General features: G+C 35.1%; 1 protein-coding gene across 1 annotated transcript; it reads right to left on the bottom strand.

Annotated features, from left to right (window-relative positions):
* Positions 1-1057: 1057 nt before the first annotated feature.
* LOC125652677 (uncharacterized) lies at positions 1058-11901 on the bottom strand. Its single transcript, XM_048882031.2, has 12 exons — positions 11238-11901; positions 11099-11132; positions 8576-8728; positions 6732-6853; positions 6177-6324; positions 5539-5720; positions 4927-4962; positions 4789-4836; positions 4537-4657; positions 3627-3806; positions 3251-3528; positions 1058-1942 (listed from the first exon to the last, which is right to left on the bottom strand). The coding sequence occupies exons 1-11, from the start codon at positions 11331-11333 to the stop codon at positions 3257-3259; spliced, it is 1392 nt and encodes a 463-aa protein (XP_048737988.2). The 5' UTR covers positions 11334-11901; the 3' UTR covers positions 1058-1942; positions 3251-3256.
* Positions 11902-22484: the final 10583 nt, after the last annotated feature.

The raw sequence follows: 22484 nt of genomic DNA, 5'->3' as shown, positions 1-22484 counted from the left end.
TAGTAGAAGTAATGTGTTTTTAGAACTGACTGATTGCACTCACACAGACATCGAGTTCCGCCTGTATGACATACGTATAATGGAGATGTTCAGTAGCTGTCGGGGGGGGGGGGGGGGGGGGGGTTCGCTATACTTGTCTTTTGTTGTCGACTGCTGCTTTCACTCTTGAAAACAAGCATGTGACTGTAAATTAAGACTTTTTAAGAAATAAATTTCAGTTTTGAAAGTGCACGAGGGGAATGAACTGCAACGTATTTCGCCATACTTCATGAAGCGCGTTTATAGCGCTTCGTTTAAAGTATCGTGAAGCGTTTCAAAATGATTTTTAACCAAACAAATTTACGATTTATTTTATATAAGCATATTCTCAGCCGTTGAAATAGTCGCACTATATTCATTAAGATTCATATTGTTCACATTCATGAGGAAATATGGCTTATCATTTCAACTGGTAAAGATATCAAGGTAAACACTGGAAAGGCATTTTTTTTAAAATAATGGCGGTACACCGAAAAGGATCGATTGTGGTAATGGTTTCCATGACATCTGTACACAATCTTATTCATCAAGGAAATTGTAAAACGACCCCTTTGACCTCAGAGTGACCTTTTCCAGAGGGTATTTCAACCTATAATTCATATTGAGAATAGCACAATTAGCATGAACAAACGTTACGAGTAATTCATACTCATTATGTTCTCGGTCAAAAGGGTATATCCAGTGTATTTGCTTTTTATAGTTTTCGCAATATATATATATATTCACTTTATATATATATATATACATGTATATATATATATATATATATATATATATATATATATAAAGGGAGAGAGAGAGAGTTCCTTTTTTCATAATCAAATCATACTAGTATACGAAATCATAAACACCAAAAGTTTGTAAAAGAAAAAAAAAGTCGGCTACATTGGTATTGGGTAATATATACATAGTTCGTGAATTATGTCATGAAATATGAAATGCGTCTTGCGAAAACTACATTTTTTTTTCGACAAGGCCATATAGTTGGTTTAGTGTATTGCTCAAATGAGAAACAAAAGTCAATTCATTTTTATTCGGGAAGCATGCTCATGTCTGAGTCTTAATACATGCTTAAAGTAACGTTTATTAGGTTTGTTACTCCAACAATCACATCATAATGCCATTCCATCACTACAGGATCAATCCGGATCAACTACGAATAACACACAACATAATGCCATTCAATCACTACAGGATCAACTACGAATAACAACACATCATAATGCCATTCAATCACTAAAGGATCAATCCGGATCCAGATTATCATCAACATTCAAACTCTAAAAATGTCAATTTGGATCCAAATTAATCAACTAAAAATAACAAACACATCATTAGTTCATTCAAACACTACAAAATCAATCCGGATCCAGATTAACCGGGAACAATAAATACATCATCATGTCATTCATACACTGAAAAGTCAATCCGGATCCAAATCATGATCATGTCATTCAAACAATAAAAATCAATCCGGATCCAGCTCATGTCATTCATGCACTAAAAAGTCAATCCGGATCCAGATTATAATCATTTCATCTAAACTCTAGAAAGTTAATCCTGATCCAGATTAACTAGGATGAAATTAAATGATACCTCACAACGTCTCCAAACTGGGTTAAATTAACCTACAGTTATCTACCCATACATTTTGATATACAGAACTGTATTGTTGGTGAAGCTTATATTGAGTCTGGATTATGTTATCCCTGTAATGTGGACTGGCCTCAAAATAAAAACATGAGTAGCGAGTCCTTGCACCCGTACACGTCACACTACTATTGTGTGGTGTTAAATGGGAATCTGGGTTGTTTCCGGGCCTCTCAGCTTCCGTGTATTGCAGTTCACGTGGATTACATGATTGTCTTTCCATAAAGCGAAACCGCCACCATCTGCAAATACTCTGTAATTAATGACAAAGTACACCTTAAATGCAAGGTTAATCAAATTGTCTAAATCATCAAATCCAACATCTTTGAAATATTAGTATATTAGCTTCAGTAATGTGGCACGGATCACGTGATACAGATCGGAACAGATCAGTTTGCTGCATCTGATTGCTGTTCAAAGAAATCTAGAGGAACAGGAGCACTTTTAACCATGATTTTTCAGTGAGTGGAAATGACATATTACTACATCAAATTCTAATTACAATGTAAAATGTTTTAAGAAAAGGCCTAGTTTGCAATGATTAGGATTTACATCTAATCATCTATGAATTTCAAGATTACCATGCAAGAAATGACATTATAATAAAAATTCGGGATTCCTGGAAAGGTACGGTTCCAGACACGTTACTCCAAAGCAAAGCTCTCGTGGGGTTCAGAGGTCGAAGCCCCGGAAGCGCGGTATATTTTGAAATCGGTTACTGGTAATGTATGAAAGGTGAAGATAACGAACAGTGATCAATCTCATAACTTTTATAAGGAATACAAAATATAGAGTTGGGCAAACACGGACCCCAATGCATGTCAGAGGTGGGATCAGGTGCCTAGGAGGAGTAAGCATCCCCAGTCGACCGGTCACACCCGCCATGATCCCTATGTCTTGATTAGGTACACGGAGTAATGCTGACTTTAAACAATACTGTTGAAACCCCTGTAACATCAAGTTGTTTGTCAGTTGCCTACCTCCATTTAAAAACTGATCATACGCAGAACAACCTCTTGCGTATGGAACCAATTGAGAGATATAACACCATATGCAGGTGATAATGGAATACTGCTACACAAATATGGGAAGTTGATGATGGAGAAGCTGAAATCATCCCTTTGTCATAAAGGTGAGTTGGTAGTATGCCGTTAATATCTATTTTCAATAAAATATCTAAGTACGAAGCAGATGTGGAGGACTCGGTGGAGTCTTTTATCTTGAGTTCACAGGGATATATCGAATCGACATATGAATGAAAATGATTACTAGTATTGTTGATAGATTATTATTCTTAAGAGATAAAACGTCGTCGATATATCAAATGTCCAGTTGAAAGCCACAGCAGGAAATTTTTTTCTTCTCATGTAAAAGCTTTTGAATAAACTCTGCTTCATAGGAATATAAAAACAGGTAAGCTAACAATGGGGCACAATTCGTGTCCATGTTTTAATTAATATGAAGACTTGATTTTGCGATGCCCCCTTTATTCTGTTATCATCAAACTTCGAGCTTTGTAGTAGCAAAACCTGCAACCATTCGTCTGTTCACTATATATTACCTGTTTTTAAAGGCTCTTTTCACCTAGGCTGATTTGGCTTCCGTCGTGGTTGATGGATTTGAGGTAGTTTTCGTTGATTTGAAGCATTTGTTCACTGAGAGTCATACTTCCTTTGTCAAAATCTGGGGAAGGTTTGATAAAAGGATCAAAATTACCATCAAAGTAAAGGGCATCTGGATGTGTTTGTCGCAGATATACTGCGGCAGGAAGTACAGTCGATTCAAGTGACGTCAGAGCTTCAGAGGCATCATGGTTGTTAGGGATCATTTCAAAGTTTGCTGCAAAGACCATAAAGTACCACATTAGGGATTTTCAACATTACGTATTATTATGTATTTTTACCTGTCATAAAAGAAAATAAAAATTTTGTGTTTACCATCATGATTTTTCTTTCTGCTGTCAAACTTGAAACGTCTTCTAAGGAAGAAAAGTATGAATCCGACTGTCACCGATATCATTAGAAGTGATATTGAGGTAGAAATGGAGAAAACGTGTTCGGAGAGAGGATTGGTGGTGGCGATTTCATCCTCCAGAGAAATTCTGCTTGAAGGAATTTCTGCAAACAAAGAATAAGATGATGTCCGTGCCCAACCTTTCCAATATTTATTGTGTCTACACGTGCACAATTAAGAAATAAATTTCATTTCTGAAAACACAGGGGGGCTTGAACTGTAACACTTCACGCCAGCATACTTCATGAAACATATGCGAGCATGAACTGCTGCAGTCTATGCCCTCATTTATTTTCAAATCAGTATGTTTAAATTCTACACTATGTTTATTGAAATTCATACGCGCATTGTTTACAACTGCATTGCATTCATGAGCAAATGGCTATCATTACAATTGGTAAAGATATCGAAGGTAAAAACATTGGAATTGTAAATATTGTGATTTAAAATACTTGAAACCTAACCCATCAAATATATATGCAAATTAATTATGATTCAAACTTTTTAAAATTTTCTGGGAATTTAAGCGCTTTTAATTTTAATCAATGAAAACTACGGTTTCCTCTGCGTCTTTTTCTTCCTCTTTTAAAAAAAAGAAAAGAAATTAGCTACCGATAGCTGTCTTAATCTATCTCTAAATGTTTTTGAAATGAATACGATTGATTCTTAAAACAACAGAGACTTCATGTTTCAAACATGGTCCACGGTATTTGTTCTGCAGTTTTGATTAATGCGGGGAAGGAAATATCACGTTGCTGCAATAGTTCTGCGCTTCATTTTCACCAGAATGAAAAGAAACACACACCAATTTCTTTATATAAATAAAATTGTTACCTTGCTTTGAGTGACCTTTGAGTATCTCACAAGAGGATTGCCGACACACACCTACACACAATCCGCCACTATTGTAACAAATGCACTCTTCTAGACCTATCACCATGTCAAGAGGACGAAGCTAAAGCATGTGTAGAGAGAAGATAACATTTAACATGATGAAAAATCACAAATAAATAAAAATGAAAAAGAAAGAAGAAAAAAACCACACAAACATTGAAAGAATCAGACTTTGCATAGACACTCACTCACCAGTATCAGAAACCTGTCCCCGTCTGTTTCTTTGAAGTTGCTGTAATTCTGGAAAATGTGCCAGGTTAGACAGAGTCTGTGTCAGTAATTCCGATAAGTACTGTGTTTTAAAATATGCATCTATTGAAAAGTACTCACCCATTGCAGCTGATGAAATTGTCCAACATTACTATCCTATAACAAAAAGGCTGATCAAATCACACGTCAAACATATCCTAAGAACGATGCTTTATCAAATCACACCTTTCTGCTATATGCATTTTATATAATGATATTAATTTAGTTGTTTTTAAAATTAAACAATTTGAAAATGATAGAAAAAGAACAAACAAACCATTACACAATTTGAAAATAATAGAAGAAACCCCACTTTGCTATACCGGTAATAATAGTTAGATAAAATCACAATCCTGACAGCTAATGGATTTCTACTTTAGCGATCCCGTGGGGTTCCGGGTTAGAATAGGTCCTCAGTACCCCTTGTTTTTCGTAAGAGGCGGATGAGACTGCAAAAACCGAAATCCTGTGTTACAGCAGGCGTGGCACGATAAAGATCCTTCCCTGCTCAAAGGCCGTAAGCGGCGAGCGTAGGCCTAAATTTTGCAGCCCTTGACCGGCAATGGTAACATCTCCATATAAGTGAAAAATTATCGAGAGGGACGTTAAACAATATTCAATCAATCAATCTACTTGAACGTTCTTGTTTTCTTGTGTACATTTGTATATCACTGCAGTCTATCTAAAACTTACTAGTATGGAAATTCTGCTGGAATTTTCCCATAAGCGAGAATGGTTATTCAACATGTGCACGATTGTGACGTCAAATGTCCTCATCTTGAAGTGTTTCGGGGGCAAACCAAACGCCACTGTGATCGTGACGTCATCGGAATTGCAGAACATTGCTGTCGTCCAATCAGCAGGAGAAGTTGGATCTACAGAAATGAATCTGATTCTCAAAATTTAACGACTTGAGTTCCAAATCAGGTTTTGATTTTCTCAAAGTCTTATGTGACCTACATCAGAATACTGTTTATTGCCCCGGTCGGAAAAAAATTATCCGACCCAACATTTCTCTAATGATTTCTGTTGTAAAGTACGAAATTTCTACTGATTTTTTTTCTTTCCGCGAGTTGATGCAAATTATCAATCTACATTCTATCATATCATCGTGCGTGCTATATCAATAAGTCTTTTACATGCTTTTCGTCCTAACACCTGACTACCCGATAACCCAAAAGTCAAAATGAAGGACCGAGAGGAAAAACAATACTATAGAATTTTGGAATGAGCCTAAACGTGAAAGCTAAAATACACTTTGGTTTCATCTAATGATTACTGGACCTTCTAATGAGTGCCTAAAAGATATAATGATACAGAAAATAACATGCCCGAAACTTTTCCGATTTGAGTCCGAATTCGCGTTGCCAGCGTGTCGTCATTGGTGTCGAACTGAAGGTCAGCTGTCGGGAGAGAGACTAACCGGAAGTCGTAAATTGAGGACTCAAACACTGGACGGTATGTTACTGAAAACTCGGTCTACAAAGGGAATAAAGATAAAATCAAATTAAAAAACGCTTTAATGTAGAGTATCAAAGTTTGTATTCGTAATGTGCAGTATGAAAAGGTGAAGTTAACGGACAGTGACCAATCTCATAACTCCCTATTAGCAATACAAAACATAGGGTTGGGCAAACACGGACCCCTGGATATACCAGAGGTGGGGTAGGTGCCGAGGAGAAGTAAGCATTTCATTTCATAAGTATTTCCTTTTAAGGTTAATATTTTTGTCTACATGAAATAATTCTTTGCTGACAATTTTTTTTTTTTTTTTACAAATTTTGTTTGAACATTTTATATTTTTAAGAAAATTTTATATTTTCTAAAAGTTAAACCTTTGTAATTTAAACATTATCAGTTTACGACTTGCTAGGTTTCATACATACCTTATAATGACTGGCACTTAGTGGATGATTGAGTCGTATAATGATACACTGATGAAGTCCACTAGCAAACCCATCCACTCCATGTATCGTAATAAAGAATCCCAAGACGTCCCGAATACTGCCTGTGAGGTGATGCGTTTATTTCAACAATACATGTATTAGTTGGAGGGAAATATGAAACGAAGTAGATGGAGTATAAATTTACTTGAATTGTGAGTTTATCTATATTTTAAAAAATCATATACTTCTGCAAATTAAATTTACCTGTATATAATTCTACATCGTCATGATTAATGTTAACAATACTATGTGCATACTTGAAAAACTATCAAAGGAAACTAGGACTGACATAACCTTATGGATAGGATTGAAATACACGATGACTAGGATTGACATACGTGATGTGTAGGATTGACATTCGTGATGTGTAGATTGGCATACGCGATGTGTAGGATTGACATACGTGATGACTAGGATTGACAAACGTGGTGTGTAGGATTGACATGCGTGATGTATAGGATTGACATATGTAATGTGTAGATTGACATACGTAATGTGTAGATTGACATACGTGATGTGTAGATTGACAAACGTGATTTGTAGGATTGACATACGTGATCGCTAGGATTGACATATGTGATGACTAGGATTGGCATACGTAATGTGTAGGATTGACATACGTGATGTGTAGGATTGACATACGCGATGTGTAGGATTGACATATGTGATGAATAGAATTTATATACGTGATGGGTAGATTGACATACGTGATGTGTGGGATTTGATACGTGATGACTAGGATTGACTGATGTGGCTATGTAGATTGACATACATGATGTGTAGATTGACATATGTGGTGTGTAGATTGACATACATGATGTGTAGATTGAAACTTGATGTGTAGGATTGACATACATGATGTGTAGGATTGACATACGTGATGACTAGAATTTATATACGTGATGTGCATATGTAGATTGACATACGTGATGACTAGGATTGACAAACGTGATGTGTAGGATTGACATACGCGATGTGTAGGATTGACATACGTGATGTGTAGATTGACAAACGTGATGTGTAGGATTGACATACGCGATGTGTAGGATTGACATACGTGATGTGTAGATTGACAAACGTGATGTGTAGGATTGATATACGTGATGTGTAGGATTGACAAACGTGATGTGTAGATTGACAAACGTGATGTGTAGGATTGACAAACGTGATGTGTAGGATTGATATACGTGATGTGTAGATTGACATACGTGATGTGTAGATTGACATACGTGATGTGTAGGATTGATATACGTGATGTGTAGGATTGACAAACGTGATGACTTGAATTTATATACGTGATGTTCATATGTAGATTGACATACATGTACGTGATGTGTAGGATTGAGATACGTGATGTGTTGGACTGATATACGTGTTGGGTAGGACTGGGAAGAAGGTATTTATTGACGCCTAGACGGATACTAAATCAATTTTCAGTCATTGCTCGCATCAGTTTTCTTCTTTTGCACAGAAAATTAAGACAACGTTTTTGTTCCAATAAAACCAAATCTTATTCGCTTGCAGATGTTTTTTTTTACAAGATGAAAAGCATGCTAATTAAACCTCAGATTTTCTTTGTACAGACGTTTCAGTTTTCTATGTCAGATGCTAATTTATGGTATCTTCTGACACCGCATCATGAGACTCTTTCTATTGATCTCTATTGGTCATGGCAACAGGACAACCTTCGTGGTATGGATTATAATATTAGCTCGTAAATCTAGGGAAGGTTTACCCAGTTTATAAAACATGATACAGTGTACTCAATGTTGATCCATACGTACTGTCTAGAGGAGGCTGCCAGTGGAGAACAAGTGCTCGCTCCGTCACATTTATGGAACTATTTCGGAACTGTGTGGGTCGACCTGGCCACAACATATTTCCCTTGCCTTCAAACAGTAGGGGGAATTCCTTTTTTAAATCCAATAGCAAACAATCTGAAAATTGAAATACACATTAGAAAGAACAATGTAATTTGGTCCTAACTTGGTGCCCCAACTAGCGTGAAAATGAACCGGAATGATAGTGAACATAGATACTTTTAATTTTCTCGGGGAAACACAGAGCACAAACTCATAGATGTTTACATATAAGACATTGTTAAAGAACTAGAAATGATATATGAGCCTCATTTGATTCATTACAAACATGAAATATATCTCGAATCAGTGTGATTGAAGGATATATTTTCATATTGAAAGTTTTGTGTAAAAGAACTGTTAACATTAATAACTTCATACAATTAATGAAACACTTTATAGTCTGTCGTCGTTTGTGACCGATAATGTCATTGTAAAATCAAAATGTTACACTGTAAATCCAATAATTTTCCGGGATACTAATTTGTGTGTTCTTGATATAGTCATATCCATGAATTCAAAACAATGAAATTGAGCTAGAATAAAGAATGGAAAAAAAGTCATTAACTACGAAATCAAGTTCTCACAAACCTTACCACATACAGTCAAGTGATAATAGTGAACTTGAAAAGAAAACTTTCCTTCCATGTTTCATAAACACTCGAAGCCAATTTCTTCTCAGTTTAGCTGAATTAAACAGACAATGGTGTAGGCAGAGTGCTGTCATAATTCTACATGTAGAATAATTCTATGGTTAAATGCTTCAGATATAAATAACAATTTAATAATAAGCTTTGATGTTAGAATTTTCAAATCTCTGCAATCATTTAGGTGGTCGCAAAATTTTAAAAATTCATTGCAAGACACTGTGAACATTTCTAACGCCAATCCCTTTATTTCATCAAAATTGACCCAGAAATGTTTTCAGAAGATTATTTTGAGTAAATATAGTTTTGGATGAAATACATCGGGAAAGATTTCCTTGGGAACTCATTTTTGGCCGAGGGGTGTATACCCTGCAGTCCAATAGAATGATAAAATATTAAAATAATATAAAACTACACAAAAAGCTCCTCACAACACTCATGATTACCACGTTATCTTATACCTGTAATAAATCACAGTATGAATAAAAACGAACTGTTCAGCTCTCTAGTAGTGCTCCATTTCAATTATATTTTGTTGTTTGAACGACTTTAAATCTACACTACAAGACGATGTTTGAATATTGTCTCCTAAATTTGTACCCACGTGATACTTGACAATATCCATAAATATATATATATATCTTTTATGAGAAAATGTTTGCATTCCCATAGTGGCTCACCATTTGGACGGTTTGAACAAACTTTATATTTACACTGTATATTTTATGTTTGGTCATTTTAGACCCCCCCCCCCCACCACCTCGCAACTTCTCGGGTTTTCTCGGTAAGCTCGGGAAAGGCGCCTTGAATCTATCACATTCATGGGAAGTGTTCTGTTTGTAACCGGGAGATCGTGTCATGGCCGCGTCCAACCTAAGACGTAATCATAGGTAATGGTTGCTCCTTCGTCAAACGCTCGGCAATTGGAAGTGAGAATCGCGGGGCTCCAGGATATGACCTTAAAAATTACAGAGATCCTGTGTCGCGGTAAGGGTTTGCACGATAAAGAAACCTCACTGTCACGGCCCTGAGCGCTAAGCATCTACTAGGTCTAAATTTGTGGTACTTCACCTACAGCTGGTGACGTCTCAGTATGAGTGTAAAATTCTCGACGAGACGTAAAGCAAACAACCACCCGTTCAACGGGAGAACGAATTTGCATGAAATGGACGCTTGCGTAGGTCACTAATTAGATTATTTGTTTGTTTTGGTATTTTGTTTTACACTTGTTTTTAGCTTTGTTCACCGATTGTTAGGCCGTTCTTGGCACACTGATTTTGGCTACGGATAATCCCGTTTACCTTATTAATAGGGCTCACGGCGGGTGTGATCGGTTGACAGGGAATGCTTAATCCTCCTAGGCACCTGATCCCACCTCTGGTATATCCAGTGGTCCGAGTTTGCCCAACTCTTTATTATGTGTTGCTTATAGGAGTTATGAGATTGATCGCTGTTCGTTATCAAGTGAGGCACACCTAATAATGTCTTTAAAATTGAAATTAACATAGGTATTCTATGACCAGGTCTGTTGATCATAAATTATTTCTTAACCCCTTGAATAATATAAGATTACAGAGGTATGTGTTTTGAACATTTGACTCTATGAATTTGAAGTTGCACAACTGGTTAATTTCATAACTTTATCGTAAAATACATGATTTAACCAGACGTATATTACATGTATGTCTCTGATTTAAATGATTTTGGACTTATTCGTACAGATTCGGTATTCCTTTCTTAAGCTATTTCACGGGTTTATTTGCAACTTCAGATTCATTAAAGCTGATGTGGTATAGTATACCTGACATTCCTAAATATCCAAAACACTCCACACCCTGAAAGAAAAATCTTAAATATATGATATCGGTAGAAAGTCAGAGATAGAGGTAATGCATGGAGAGAGAGAGAGAGAGAGAGAGAGAGAGAGAGAGAGGTATTACCTGTGCTTTACAATCGATGGTCACATAACACACAGTTCCCAATATTTTACTATTTAGTACAATCCAAATAGCAAAAACACTTTCACATTGATGCATGGTCTAAAACTTCAATGCATTGCTACTCTCCGCAATATATTGCCCTCTTATTCAAAATCAAACAGCGCCAGATGTGGACGCTAATTCCTATGACAGAATTACGAGCAATAATGGCTCGAGAGGGTGCCTGAAGAGGTATGCACCCCGACTTGGACATGCCGGAAGGTTATTCCGGCATTCTGCTTCCGTTATCACGTGGACAAAAGTAAAATGAAACGATCACACGAGCGTGGAGTATATTGATTTCCTCGTTTGCAAGTGCACAAAAATGAAGGTACTCCTAAGAGTTTAGATTTATGAGTGGATTTGTCCGTGCTTGATGTCACTGTTGTAGTGTAATTCCCTGTTCCTTTACAAAATGTCTTCCAATGAAATAGACACATAACTACGCTTTTATAGTAGTTTTTACATTCCTATGAAGACTTTTTGTCAACCAGTCACGTACGCATTCCTCATTCAACATGGTCCTGTACTCGAACAGACACGGAACAAGAACCACTGCACATGTTTTAATATGTAGCAGCCTCAAAATTCTGGACGAAGGAAGACCTGGTCGACAGTGCATTTCCTTCTGTGACCTGATAACGCCCGACCGTTTATAACTTTGTTACCCGATATCTGTAAAACAAACAAAGTTACCCAGTGTCCTTGGTTAACACTTAAAGTTCCGCTGACCTATATATTATGAATTAGCTAAATAATGTACTGAGCTTTACAGTGGGTTGCATGAAGTCCTTTTAATTTAGCTCAATCGTGATTTATGAAAAGCAGGACGCTTCTTTCATTTCATTTTGCGTTATTTCTTTAAACTTTTCTTAACCGTAAAACTGACCGGTAGCGCGTAAAAACAGGATTATGCAAAAGGAGTGTCTCGAAATCTTTAAAAATTACGGACAAAGGATATATGATTTATTTATCATATATATATATATATATATATATATATATATATATATATATATATATACCCCCTTGATGTGATTTTGTTTATTTCCCCAATAAATGCACTATTTCTTATACCTTTGAAAAGCATATATTCCCTGCTTTTAGAATATATGAATTTTAATTTCATTGCCATAGCAATGTTATAAGAAAATAGAAGTTTCTTTCACATGTACGAAGAGGGAAAAGTAAGTTCACTCTGTAAAAGTAGAGGTTATTTCCTTGTTGATGAGCTCTTCTTTGTGTTATAATTCTCGGTTTTTATTTTACGATGGATTGAAATGGGACTTGCTTTGCGGTTTACTTTAAAATTAGTGACAAAAGATCGCCACTGAAACCGCGTCGTACAATAAAGCAGTAAACACCTAGTGTATTGGCCTCTATGGACAATATGTTTTAAATCGATTTAAATCTATATCAACCCCAATTTATGGTAGGCATATGACGTGTAAGTTTGTTAGGACTTTGACAGGAAACATTTTTTGTTTATAAAGTTTGTCATGGTATGCCAATTGACTCATCACAGTATATGATATAATATATAATTATATTAATGATACTTATAGACATATGTACATGTACATGTATATAGGGAACATTACATGCTAAAATCCATATCATATTTCGTAGTACTGAGCCATATCAACATGTCGTCCTCTGATGGCGAGAGCATCTTCATTTGCTAATCAAAATTTAAGAATTTTAATGAAAGTAATGCGAACATATTCTGGATATGGAGGGTGAGAAAGCTATGGAGCCAAATTTTGATCTGAAAAGTGTTGTGTTTTCGAATATATTGGATGAGGAAATAATTGACGCCAGCCAAAAGAACCCAATACATCCATCTCGTGAAATGAAATTATTCATAAAAACGAAAATAATAATTCGGAATTAGGATAATTATGCTAATAAAGAAAACATAAAAAAGCGTTGTGAAGAAGTTTCGGAATGTGCCTCTGGATCCAGCGAAATTCAAATATAGCATGGGAATATGCCTTCCAAATTTAAGTTTTGATGCTATATAATAATGTCTAATGGAATTAAAAAGAATTGTTAATCTTAAAAGTTGGAGCAGAGAATTCTAATTAAGGGGAAATATCGTTTTAAGTAGTTCATCACACTGAAGTTTTACTCAATGCCTCGTTAAAACACCTCAGATGAAGTATGATTTCAGCATTGAAAAAGTTATACAATCTCTCAAGTATTTCATATGAATTTTTTGTGATTTATCCCGGAATGATAAAAAGGGTACTTTGTTTGCAAATAAGATACTCTAGAGTCCAAATTTCTTTTTATGATAATTTCTTCGATATATCTCTTTTCTAACAGAAATGATAATGCTACTAAGGGAGCCTCCAATTTTAATTATCACGTTCCTAGGGTTAGGGCCTACAATAGGTCAAATTTTTATTACCATGCCATTTTAAACTGGAATTCTCTTCCTTTGGAAGTAAAACATATAGGTAATAGAGCTAGTTTTAAATTTGCTGTCAAGTTGCATCTTGCAGAAGAAGCTCGTAGGAGGGAAGACAGCATTTATATATGTTTTTTATGGTGTATAGTGATACATTAAAAAAAATATTTTTTATCAATATATAATCAAACAATGTACATAATTTTACTTAATTTGGGCTAGGAAAATCATCTAATGTTCAATCTTATTTTTGTCTGCTGTCTTAGTCATACATAATCTAAAATCAACTTATAATATCTTAGAAATAATATTGGAAATAAGCAAGATTTATAAGTTGCTTTCATGGGTTATCCTGGGCAAAAATTGAATTAAAGTATATACTTTATATTGTCTGTGATAAGACCTGGTACTGTGATAAGCATGTATTTTGATAATGATGTTGGTGGCTATAGATGTGATAATATCTGGAGTGCTATTGCGTACATGTGATAGCAATGAGCCAAAAATTAATTTGTGATCCCTAATTGACATTATTAATGTATTTTACAATATATATGATTAAGATTTGTAATTTATTTGATGCTTTGCCTGAATGAATATAATAATAATAATAATAATAATAATAACTGACATGCTTTTTGAAGATTTTATCCGTAGATTTAAAAACTATTAACAAACAACGTTTTCAATTTTCATCAATATTTTTTCTTAAAGATTATAACGTTTATACCTGAATTTTTCAGGCATGTTTTATCGGATATTTATATCATGCACCAAATCACAACACAATTTGCACTAAAAATCTCTTATTTGCAAACAAATCACCTTTTTTATTATTCCGGGAAAAATCTCAAAAAATCATAAAATAATTGAGAGCTTAACCTTGTATCACTCTTTCGATGGTGAAATCATATTTCACAAGAGGTGTTTTAAATAAGATTTTAGTGTAATGAGTAGTGATTTTTCCGATATCTGTGTTGATTCTTAATTGTATGGAATTTAAAATTGAATTTGTATCTCTTTAAAAAATGTATTGTCTTTCTCTTATTTTAGTTTACCTGTGGACGTCTAATAAGTTATTGTGTTTACCTGGCACTGTCCAATAGGTTGACAATTACTGTCCATTATTTTTAAAACCGTACTGTATCTGTTTTTTTTAATTAAAGATAATGGACAGCAATTGTCAACTTATTGGACACCTAAAGGTAACCTTTTAACTACAAGTGGACTTTTTTCTATATAAATACCAAAAAAAGACAAAGGATTGCGTAACAAAAATGTTTTAAGTAATAGATATAAGCCCAAAACTGTCCATTCTGTGAGAGAAAGAACTGATGAGGCCCGTAGTGCCGAGATCAGTTCTTTCTCTCACACAATGGACAGTTTTAGGCTTATATCCTACTTGAAACATTACATCTTTTGTTCTAAGAATGGACAGACTCAGGTAAACCCATTGCATGATAATTATGAATAAAGCTATTTTTGAATAGTCTGACAATATAACCAGTCTTGCGTAGAAGTCTGTTTCTTTTGTTCACTTATTGGACAGTGTCAGATAAGTAATCTTGTACTGGAGGTTTTATGTTCATTCACTCTGAAGGAATGAGCCATATCAACATGTCGTCCTCTGATGGGAAGAACATTTTCATTGCACAATCAAAATTTAAGGATTTTAACGAAAGTACTGTGGTTTTTTGTGGATTAAATTACAGTAACCATTTTTTTCAACCAAATTTCTGATCGATGAAAGGTGAAGCTATCAAACAGAGATCAATCTCATACCTCCTATAAGCAATACAAAATAGCTAGTTGGGCAAACACGGATCCCTGGACAAACCAGAGGTGGGATTAGGTGCCTAGGAGGAGTAAGCATCCCCTGTCGACCGGTCACACTCGCTGTAAGCCTTATATCTTGATCAGGTAAACGGAGTTATCGGTAGTCAAAATCAGTGTACCAAGAACGGTCTAACAATCGGTATGAAACACGTCAGACAGCATTTGACCCAATACTAGGTTGTATCGGCAAACTAGATTGTTATAACGATCATAGAATTTGCGAAATGCTGACTTTAAACAAGACCGTTGAAACCCTGTGCCATCAACTCGTTTGTCAGTAGCTTGCCTCAATTTAAAAACTGACCATACGTAGAACAAGCTCTTGCGTATCGAATCAGTTTAGAGATATAAACACCATATGCAGTTGATAATGGAATATTGCTACATAAATATGGGAAGTTGACGGAGAAGCTGAAATCATCCTATTTGTCATAAAGTGGAGTTGTTAATTTGCCGTTAATATCTACTGTACTTTCAATAAAATATCTAAATATGAATCAGAAGTGGACGACTCTATGGTGTCTTTTATTTCGAGCTCACAGGGATATATCGAATCGACATATGAATGAAAGTTATTAATAATATTGTTGATAGATAAAACGTCGTCGATTTTTTTAATTGTCGAATTGGAGGCAACAGCAAGAAATTGTTCCTTCTCACGTAGAAGTTTTTGAATAAATTCTGCTTCATATGTATATAACAATAGGTCAGCTAACAAAAGAGCACAATTCTTTCCGATGGGAATTCCAACAGACTGTTGGAAGACCTGATCACCAAAGACCACGAATATATTGTCAACTAGAGCAAAGCTCGTTGCAAAGCAACGAGAGGTCTTCCGTCGGAGCTGTGTGACATAAAAACCTTGAACTTGACCATATGTCCTTGGGTCAGGTCCTAATGCAGCCTCAATTAACATGAAAATCTGTTGTAAGTATGAAATCTAAATGCAATATAGTTAGAGGCAGGCAACCAAACAGAAAATCCTCAATAGGTAAAAACAAAAGAGGTAGACATAAGGCAGATTGAAAGCAGGCACGTAACATCGTTTTTGAAAGTGGGGGGGGGGGGCAGCCAGAAAAAAAAATTCCACTTACCAAAAAATCTTTGACAAGCAAAAAAAAAAAAAAAAAAAAAAAAAAAGAATGAAAACGGAGGACAATTTCCCAAAGTCAAAAATCCTATTTCGGGGGGGGTGGGGGGTGGGGTGGGGTGGGGTAGGTTCCAACTTTTCTGTACACCTAAAAATTTGTTCTTTACATAACATTAGCGCATTTCACTACAAAAGTGGGGGGGGGGGGGCAACAGGCCTTCCAATGACCATTTTCATAGTAAATTAACAGTAAAACGTTAGGTTTCCTGGCCCCCCCCCCGGGTTTTACGTGCCTGGAAAGGGCATGACCGTAAATTAACGATCTGTATTGTATACTGTCAAGCATATGTTGGCAAAAATATTGGAGGGTGGGAACTGGAACTTCCTGTCCTTCCACCAATCATTTGAAAAATCCGATTTTATTAAAAACATAATTTTCTGTAAATCGTTGTGTTTGCAAATTACATTAAAACGGTAATGTTTTTGTGTGTACATGTATTGCCGCTGATCGCTGGTACACATGCGATGGCTCCGAACTCGGGCAATCGAGCCATGGGTTACGTAATTGTAAACAAGAACAAACCCCGGTGTGTATGTAAAATGCTTGCAGTTAATGACTGAATGAAATGAGACTGATTCGATGTGGATTTCTGATGATTTTCTATACATGTTTAGAGTTGGTATAATCATGATAAGAACCCGTGATTTAAAAAATAAAGTTTATAAATTATTTGTTATGCTTACAAAAAGGATCCATTTTTTTCACTTTGTAGAGAATGCAGAAAGCTTGTGTATCAACTGGCTAAAGTTGAGTTAAATCACAGATTGCTTGTCCACATGTGATGAATCTCCAAAATTAAACACAATAAGACGCTTGAGATGTATATATATATATTTGGGGCGCTCTTGCCTTTTTCATTTCACTTATAAAAACCGCATCTACTTGCACGCATGATTGTATTTAGATGAAATGAAATGAACCGACAAATAAATCCTTCTGTATGCAGACAATTATAAGTTAATAAAACTTAAAACTACTTCATTTTATTTAGTACGATTTTTTCTGACAATTAGAAACGTCACATACCCTTACCGTAAACTTATTGTGAGGAAAATGACAACCCGATAAATAATCAGGAAAATTGTGTAGGTTTTTTTAAATGTATGTATAACTTGACACAAATATTATGAGGTCCATTGATCACTAACTCGAAATGTTTGCGGTAGCATCTTTACAATTACTTTATAATTGAAATAAAACATAATATAATTGTTAATTAAGTATGATATAATGTAAAAGGATTCAAAATGATTTCAAACATAATTTTCCAGTAATTGATGTGTTTATTTATGCGATGGACGAAAGCCGAGTTAGCTTCGATGTTTTTGTTTTGATTATGCAAGCTTGTCACTCTGGCCACCTGCGAGCGAGGCGAGAGTTGGGTTACATAACTGTATAAACAACGCTGACCTTGAAGAATGTAAACAGCTTGCAGTTATTGACCATGATTTATTTTACGTTTGAACGTTTTATTTTTATGTATATTACTTATTTTAATTCTAATATGAAACAAATAAAAGATAATTTATCTCTCTCCTTTTGTTGTTGTTGAAGGTTTGTTTATGTTAAAACGAAAGAAAAAGAGAAATGTATCACTAAATAATTTGTATTTGAACCACAGAGCATGTTAAAAACCTTATTTAAAATGAATATTAGTATCTATTGTAGTCAGATATGTTATTTTTAGCAAGTTTATTTCAGTTATACGCATGAAGAGTTCTCGCTCACTTGCCAAATGAAAATGGCTACTTGTTTACGGGTATAGCTTTTTACTCTAATATAACACAAGATTCGAACAAAATAACAATTTCATGAGATAAATAAGATGTTAAAGAACAACTTTTCCATCGGAAGCCATATCGAATTCTTTGCCGTTTTTGAGCTATAAAGCGAAAACATTTAGGGGCCGTAGATCCCTAATTTAAGGGGCCAGCCCCTTTTTACTGGTGTCAAATAAAAGCTCTTGAAATTCTACATAACTTTTATTTTACATGTCTTAACAAAATATTTTTAGTTTAAAAGATACAAAGGAAATTATGTGCAAATTTTCGCTCTTTCAGGCGTCCTGATTTTTGACCCCTCTCTATCGCCATTTTAAATGGCGAAATCAAAAAACAAAATATGATGTGCACAACTACAATGCTTCTACTTTACCAACTCAGTGTTTTCTCTGCTCCAATTATTATAGTCTCGGAGCCTTTATCTGGAAACCAAAGCCCCTAAAATTTCACTAAAAGGGAAATAACTCGCAAGCGGAAGAGAATATCTAAAATGTTTAAAAGTATTTTGAAAGTCTTTAGTAAAATGTATTAAAGCTGAAAATTTGAGCAAATTCGGTTGAGGAATGAGCGAGATATGAAGCTTCAAAGTTAGCGTCTAGGAAAAAAAAAAGAAGAAGAAGAATAAGAATAATCTTAACCAGCACAATAAGTAGAAGGTCTTCCGTTGCTACGGAAGACCTTAATGAGGAACTCTAGCATATCTTTTATTTCAACTTCAGAGTACTTGTGCGTGGAATCAGAGTGGTGTTTAACAAAGTAATTTTCTGGATGACTGATCACTAGATATGAATATTTCCGTTTTCCATATTTGTTGAAAAAGCAACTGTTTACGATGTCAAAAAGTCTAGTCTTTAATTTATCGTGAGGAATGGTCGTGTAAAGTGTTGAAAAGTAATAGGTTTTAATGTTGTTGATTTGAAACAAGTTTTGCGATTTCAAGTTTACTAAAAGTTCTTTAGAATTTTTTAGAATCCACATTTGATTTACACCACTTCTGGCATATGTAGTCGCACAGTAAGTTTGAAGTTTCTCCTTCACAGCTGTTAATATTTTCGTGAGGAGCAAAAATAGGGGATTGGTAGAGCACTTACTGGATCCAGCAATGTATCGTTTGTTTGTTAGGTTTTTTTAAATGTAGTTTAGGAATCCAGTATAGGTACAGTAATTCATATTCATTCGACCCATTGACTGGATATTAAATGTGTCTAATACTGAAGCATGGTTTTGAACAATTTTATCTTTTGAAAGGGCAGTTGGAGTATAAGTAAGATTACCAAAAGTTGTAATAATGAGCCTGACAAACAAAGACAATGTTGTTACAAGCTTTGCCAGCTGGAACCAAAACATATTCCTCATGTAACCTATCTAATTCTTTTATCACTTTTGGTTTACTAAACACAGAAGGATAGATGGTACGTACTTTTGTTTTAATATGTCTAATGCGGGATTTTAATATTCCTCTTATACTTTTAATCCATTCTGGCAATGTATCAAGTTCTTCTTTTTCATATTTAGCCCATGCAAGTCATGATTTAGATTGTTTTCTAGAGTTTGTGAATAATCACAAGTGTTTTGAAACGAATTGTCATCTGCAAATAATCTGCAGAATAATAACATTTTATCTACAATATCGTTGACATATATCAAAAATAGCAAAGGTCCTAATACGGATCCTTGAGGGACACCAGCATACAGTGGTTTAATGCTTAAAAGAGCATCTCTATATTGTACCTTTTGTGTTCTCTTGTCAAGGTAACGTTTGAACCATCCATGAAGATTACCGTCTATGCCGTATGTCGACGGCTGATGTGACATATGGTGCGGATTTTGGCATGAGGTATTCTATTTATCATATACTACTTAGATATTATGCGTACACACAGTGTCACAGATGTGTTTTAAGGGGAGATTTATTTTTAGATAACCGGACTCCGAGAGCTGATTGTATTGAATAGTATTCTTTTTACTGTTTTTTTTTTTCATTTGAAAGGTAGATCAAGGAATATTTTATGCATAGCCTAACATTGATTAATTACTGGTAAAAAAAAAAACGTTGATGAGTTGACTTAATACAGTAAAAACCACCATGCATTGATTTACCATGGTAAAAACTTTGATACCCTGATTATTACGAGCAAATACGTAATTTTTGGATTGATTTGTATTTTTTCACGCCGGTCTGATATAATTTATGATATGGGTTTGTGATGTCATTCGTATCGCGAAGTGCAGAATCGTCACAATTATCAGATATGACAAATATAGATGTATAATTATGTACATTCATGTAGCAGGTGGAATTATCGCACTGATCACGTGATCAAGATATATTATGTCAGATTCCACATCATATTGTTGACTATCTTCATTTACTAGCTACTGAGGTAAACTCCGTTCCCTCTCAGAATGAATTTGATATGCATCATTCTTATTATTATTACAAGAATTATTATTGATAGAGAAATGAGGTACCGTGCAAGTATTTATGACAATAAAAAGCAGCTATATGGTGAGATTGCACGAAGACCAATGTAGCTCTACATGTAGTTCATCACTAAGGTCAGCTTGAGCAGTACTTTGTATTCCTACGACGTATTAAGCACATAAACATATATCACTTAATGTTCTTTGTTTTTAAAAAGTCACAAACATATTTTTTTTTAAAAAATATATTAGACAAATATGTTACAAACAAGAGTATGTTACGTAGTAATTTTCATGTATTACTGATTATTGTAATATTTTTGTATAAACTACAAAATCTGAAAAAGTACTGAAGACGTATTAAAAGGACATCCATTCTCTGTAATCTGTGTGGATTTCAGATGTATAATGTTTAACAGGATTATGATGTAATTTAGTCAGGTTTCACTAGTTTTCAGGGAGGTAATTCTTCCGTTCCCATAATTCCCTACAACAAGATACACCTCCCTTCTATGATTTGGACATATTTGTATTGAGGGTTTCCTATACTAAGATTTCACCAAGTGTGAGGAAAAAACATTCACAAACATTTTTTCTTATAGCACTTAAATAATGCAACACGAAACCATTCTGATAAATCATGCTCTTATGGTCGTGGTAATATGTGACTTAAAAACCTTGCGCGTATGCAATATCTTAATTAACCAGTACATAATGAATCTATGATGGATATAGGATAAAAAAAGGAGAAGTAATAGAAACATCTGACGTGTATATAGTCTGGATTTGTAAAAAAAATTAAAAAAAAAAAAAGAATCCAAACTTATTTCAATAAGTTTCATTTATACTCGAGATATGTGGGTCATTTTGATAATTGTAATGATTTTTGTCGATACGTTTTGTCGTCTTTACCGTCTTATTTTAAATTGACAAAAAAGGGTGGTCTCGGCACATATTGTCGTCGTCAACAATATGAACATGTACAATATAGGCCGACGGACAACAATATGTACCGTGAGGGTATGTGCATGTACATATCGTTGCCGACAACAATAAGTGCCAAACGACACCATATACAGTGACACACCTAGCCTAGCGGTTAGTGCGCTAGCTTCGCAGTCGGGAGTTCAATTCTCGATCTCGCCGCGTCAGACGTTTAACATAGGTAGTGACTGTTCCTTCCCCAAATTAAAATTAAAAGTCACGGGTCATTCCGACATGATCTGAAAGCGGATGTCTGTAATGACGGTAGACGTAGGTCAGGGAAAAAAAAACCTCCAGGGAAATCAGGACGTGTCAGGAAAACTCAGGACATGTTAGAATAAACGACAATTCAAGAAAAAGTCATGACATATCAAGAATACCCCAGGACATATCAGTAATACCCCCAGGACATGTGAGGAATACATGTACCCCCATGACATGTCAGGAATACCCCCAGGACATGTGAGGAATACCCCAAGATATGTTAGGAATACCCCCAGGATATGTCAGGAATACCCCAGAACATGTCAAAAATACCCCCAGGACATGTGAGGAATACTCCAGGACATGTCAGAAATACCCCAGGACATGTCAGGAATACACCCCTGATATGTCAGGA

Source organism: Ostrea edulis, chromosome 5 (assembly GCF_947568905.1).
Source record: "Ostrea edulis chromosome 5, xbOstEdul1.1, whole genome shotgun sequence".
NCBI lineage: Eukaryota > Metazoa > Mollusca > Bivalvia > Ostreida > Ostreidae > Ostrea > Ostrea edulis.
The sequence above is the reverse complement of the archived record's forward strand: the minus strand, read 5'-3'. Positions and strand labels throughout refer to the sequence as shown.

Coding starts and splice junctions, on each gene's coding strand:
- LOC125652677 (XM_048882031.2), bottom strand. CDS start 11,333: ATGCATCAATGTGAAAGTGTTTTTGCTATTTGGATTGTACTAAATAGT. Junction 4,963..5,538: donor CCAGCAGAATTTCCATACTA/GTAAGTTTTAGA, acceptor TTTTTGTTATAG/GATAGTAATGTTGGACAATT. Junction 4,837..4,926: donor AATTTCATCAGCTGCAATGG/GTGAGTACTTTT, acceptor CACATTTTCCAG/AATTACAGCAACTTCAAAGA.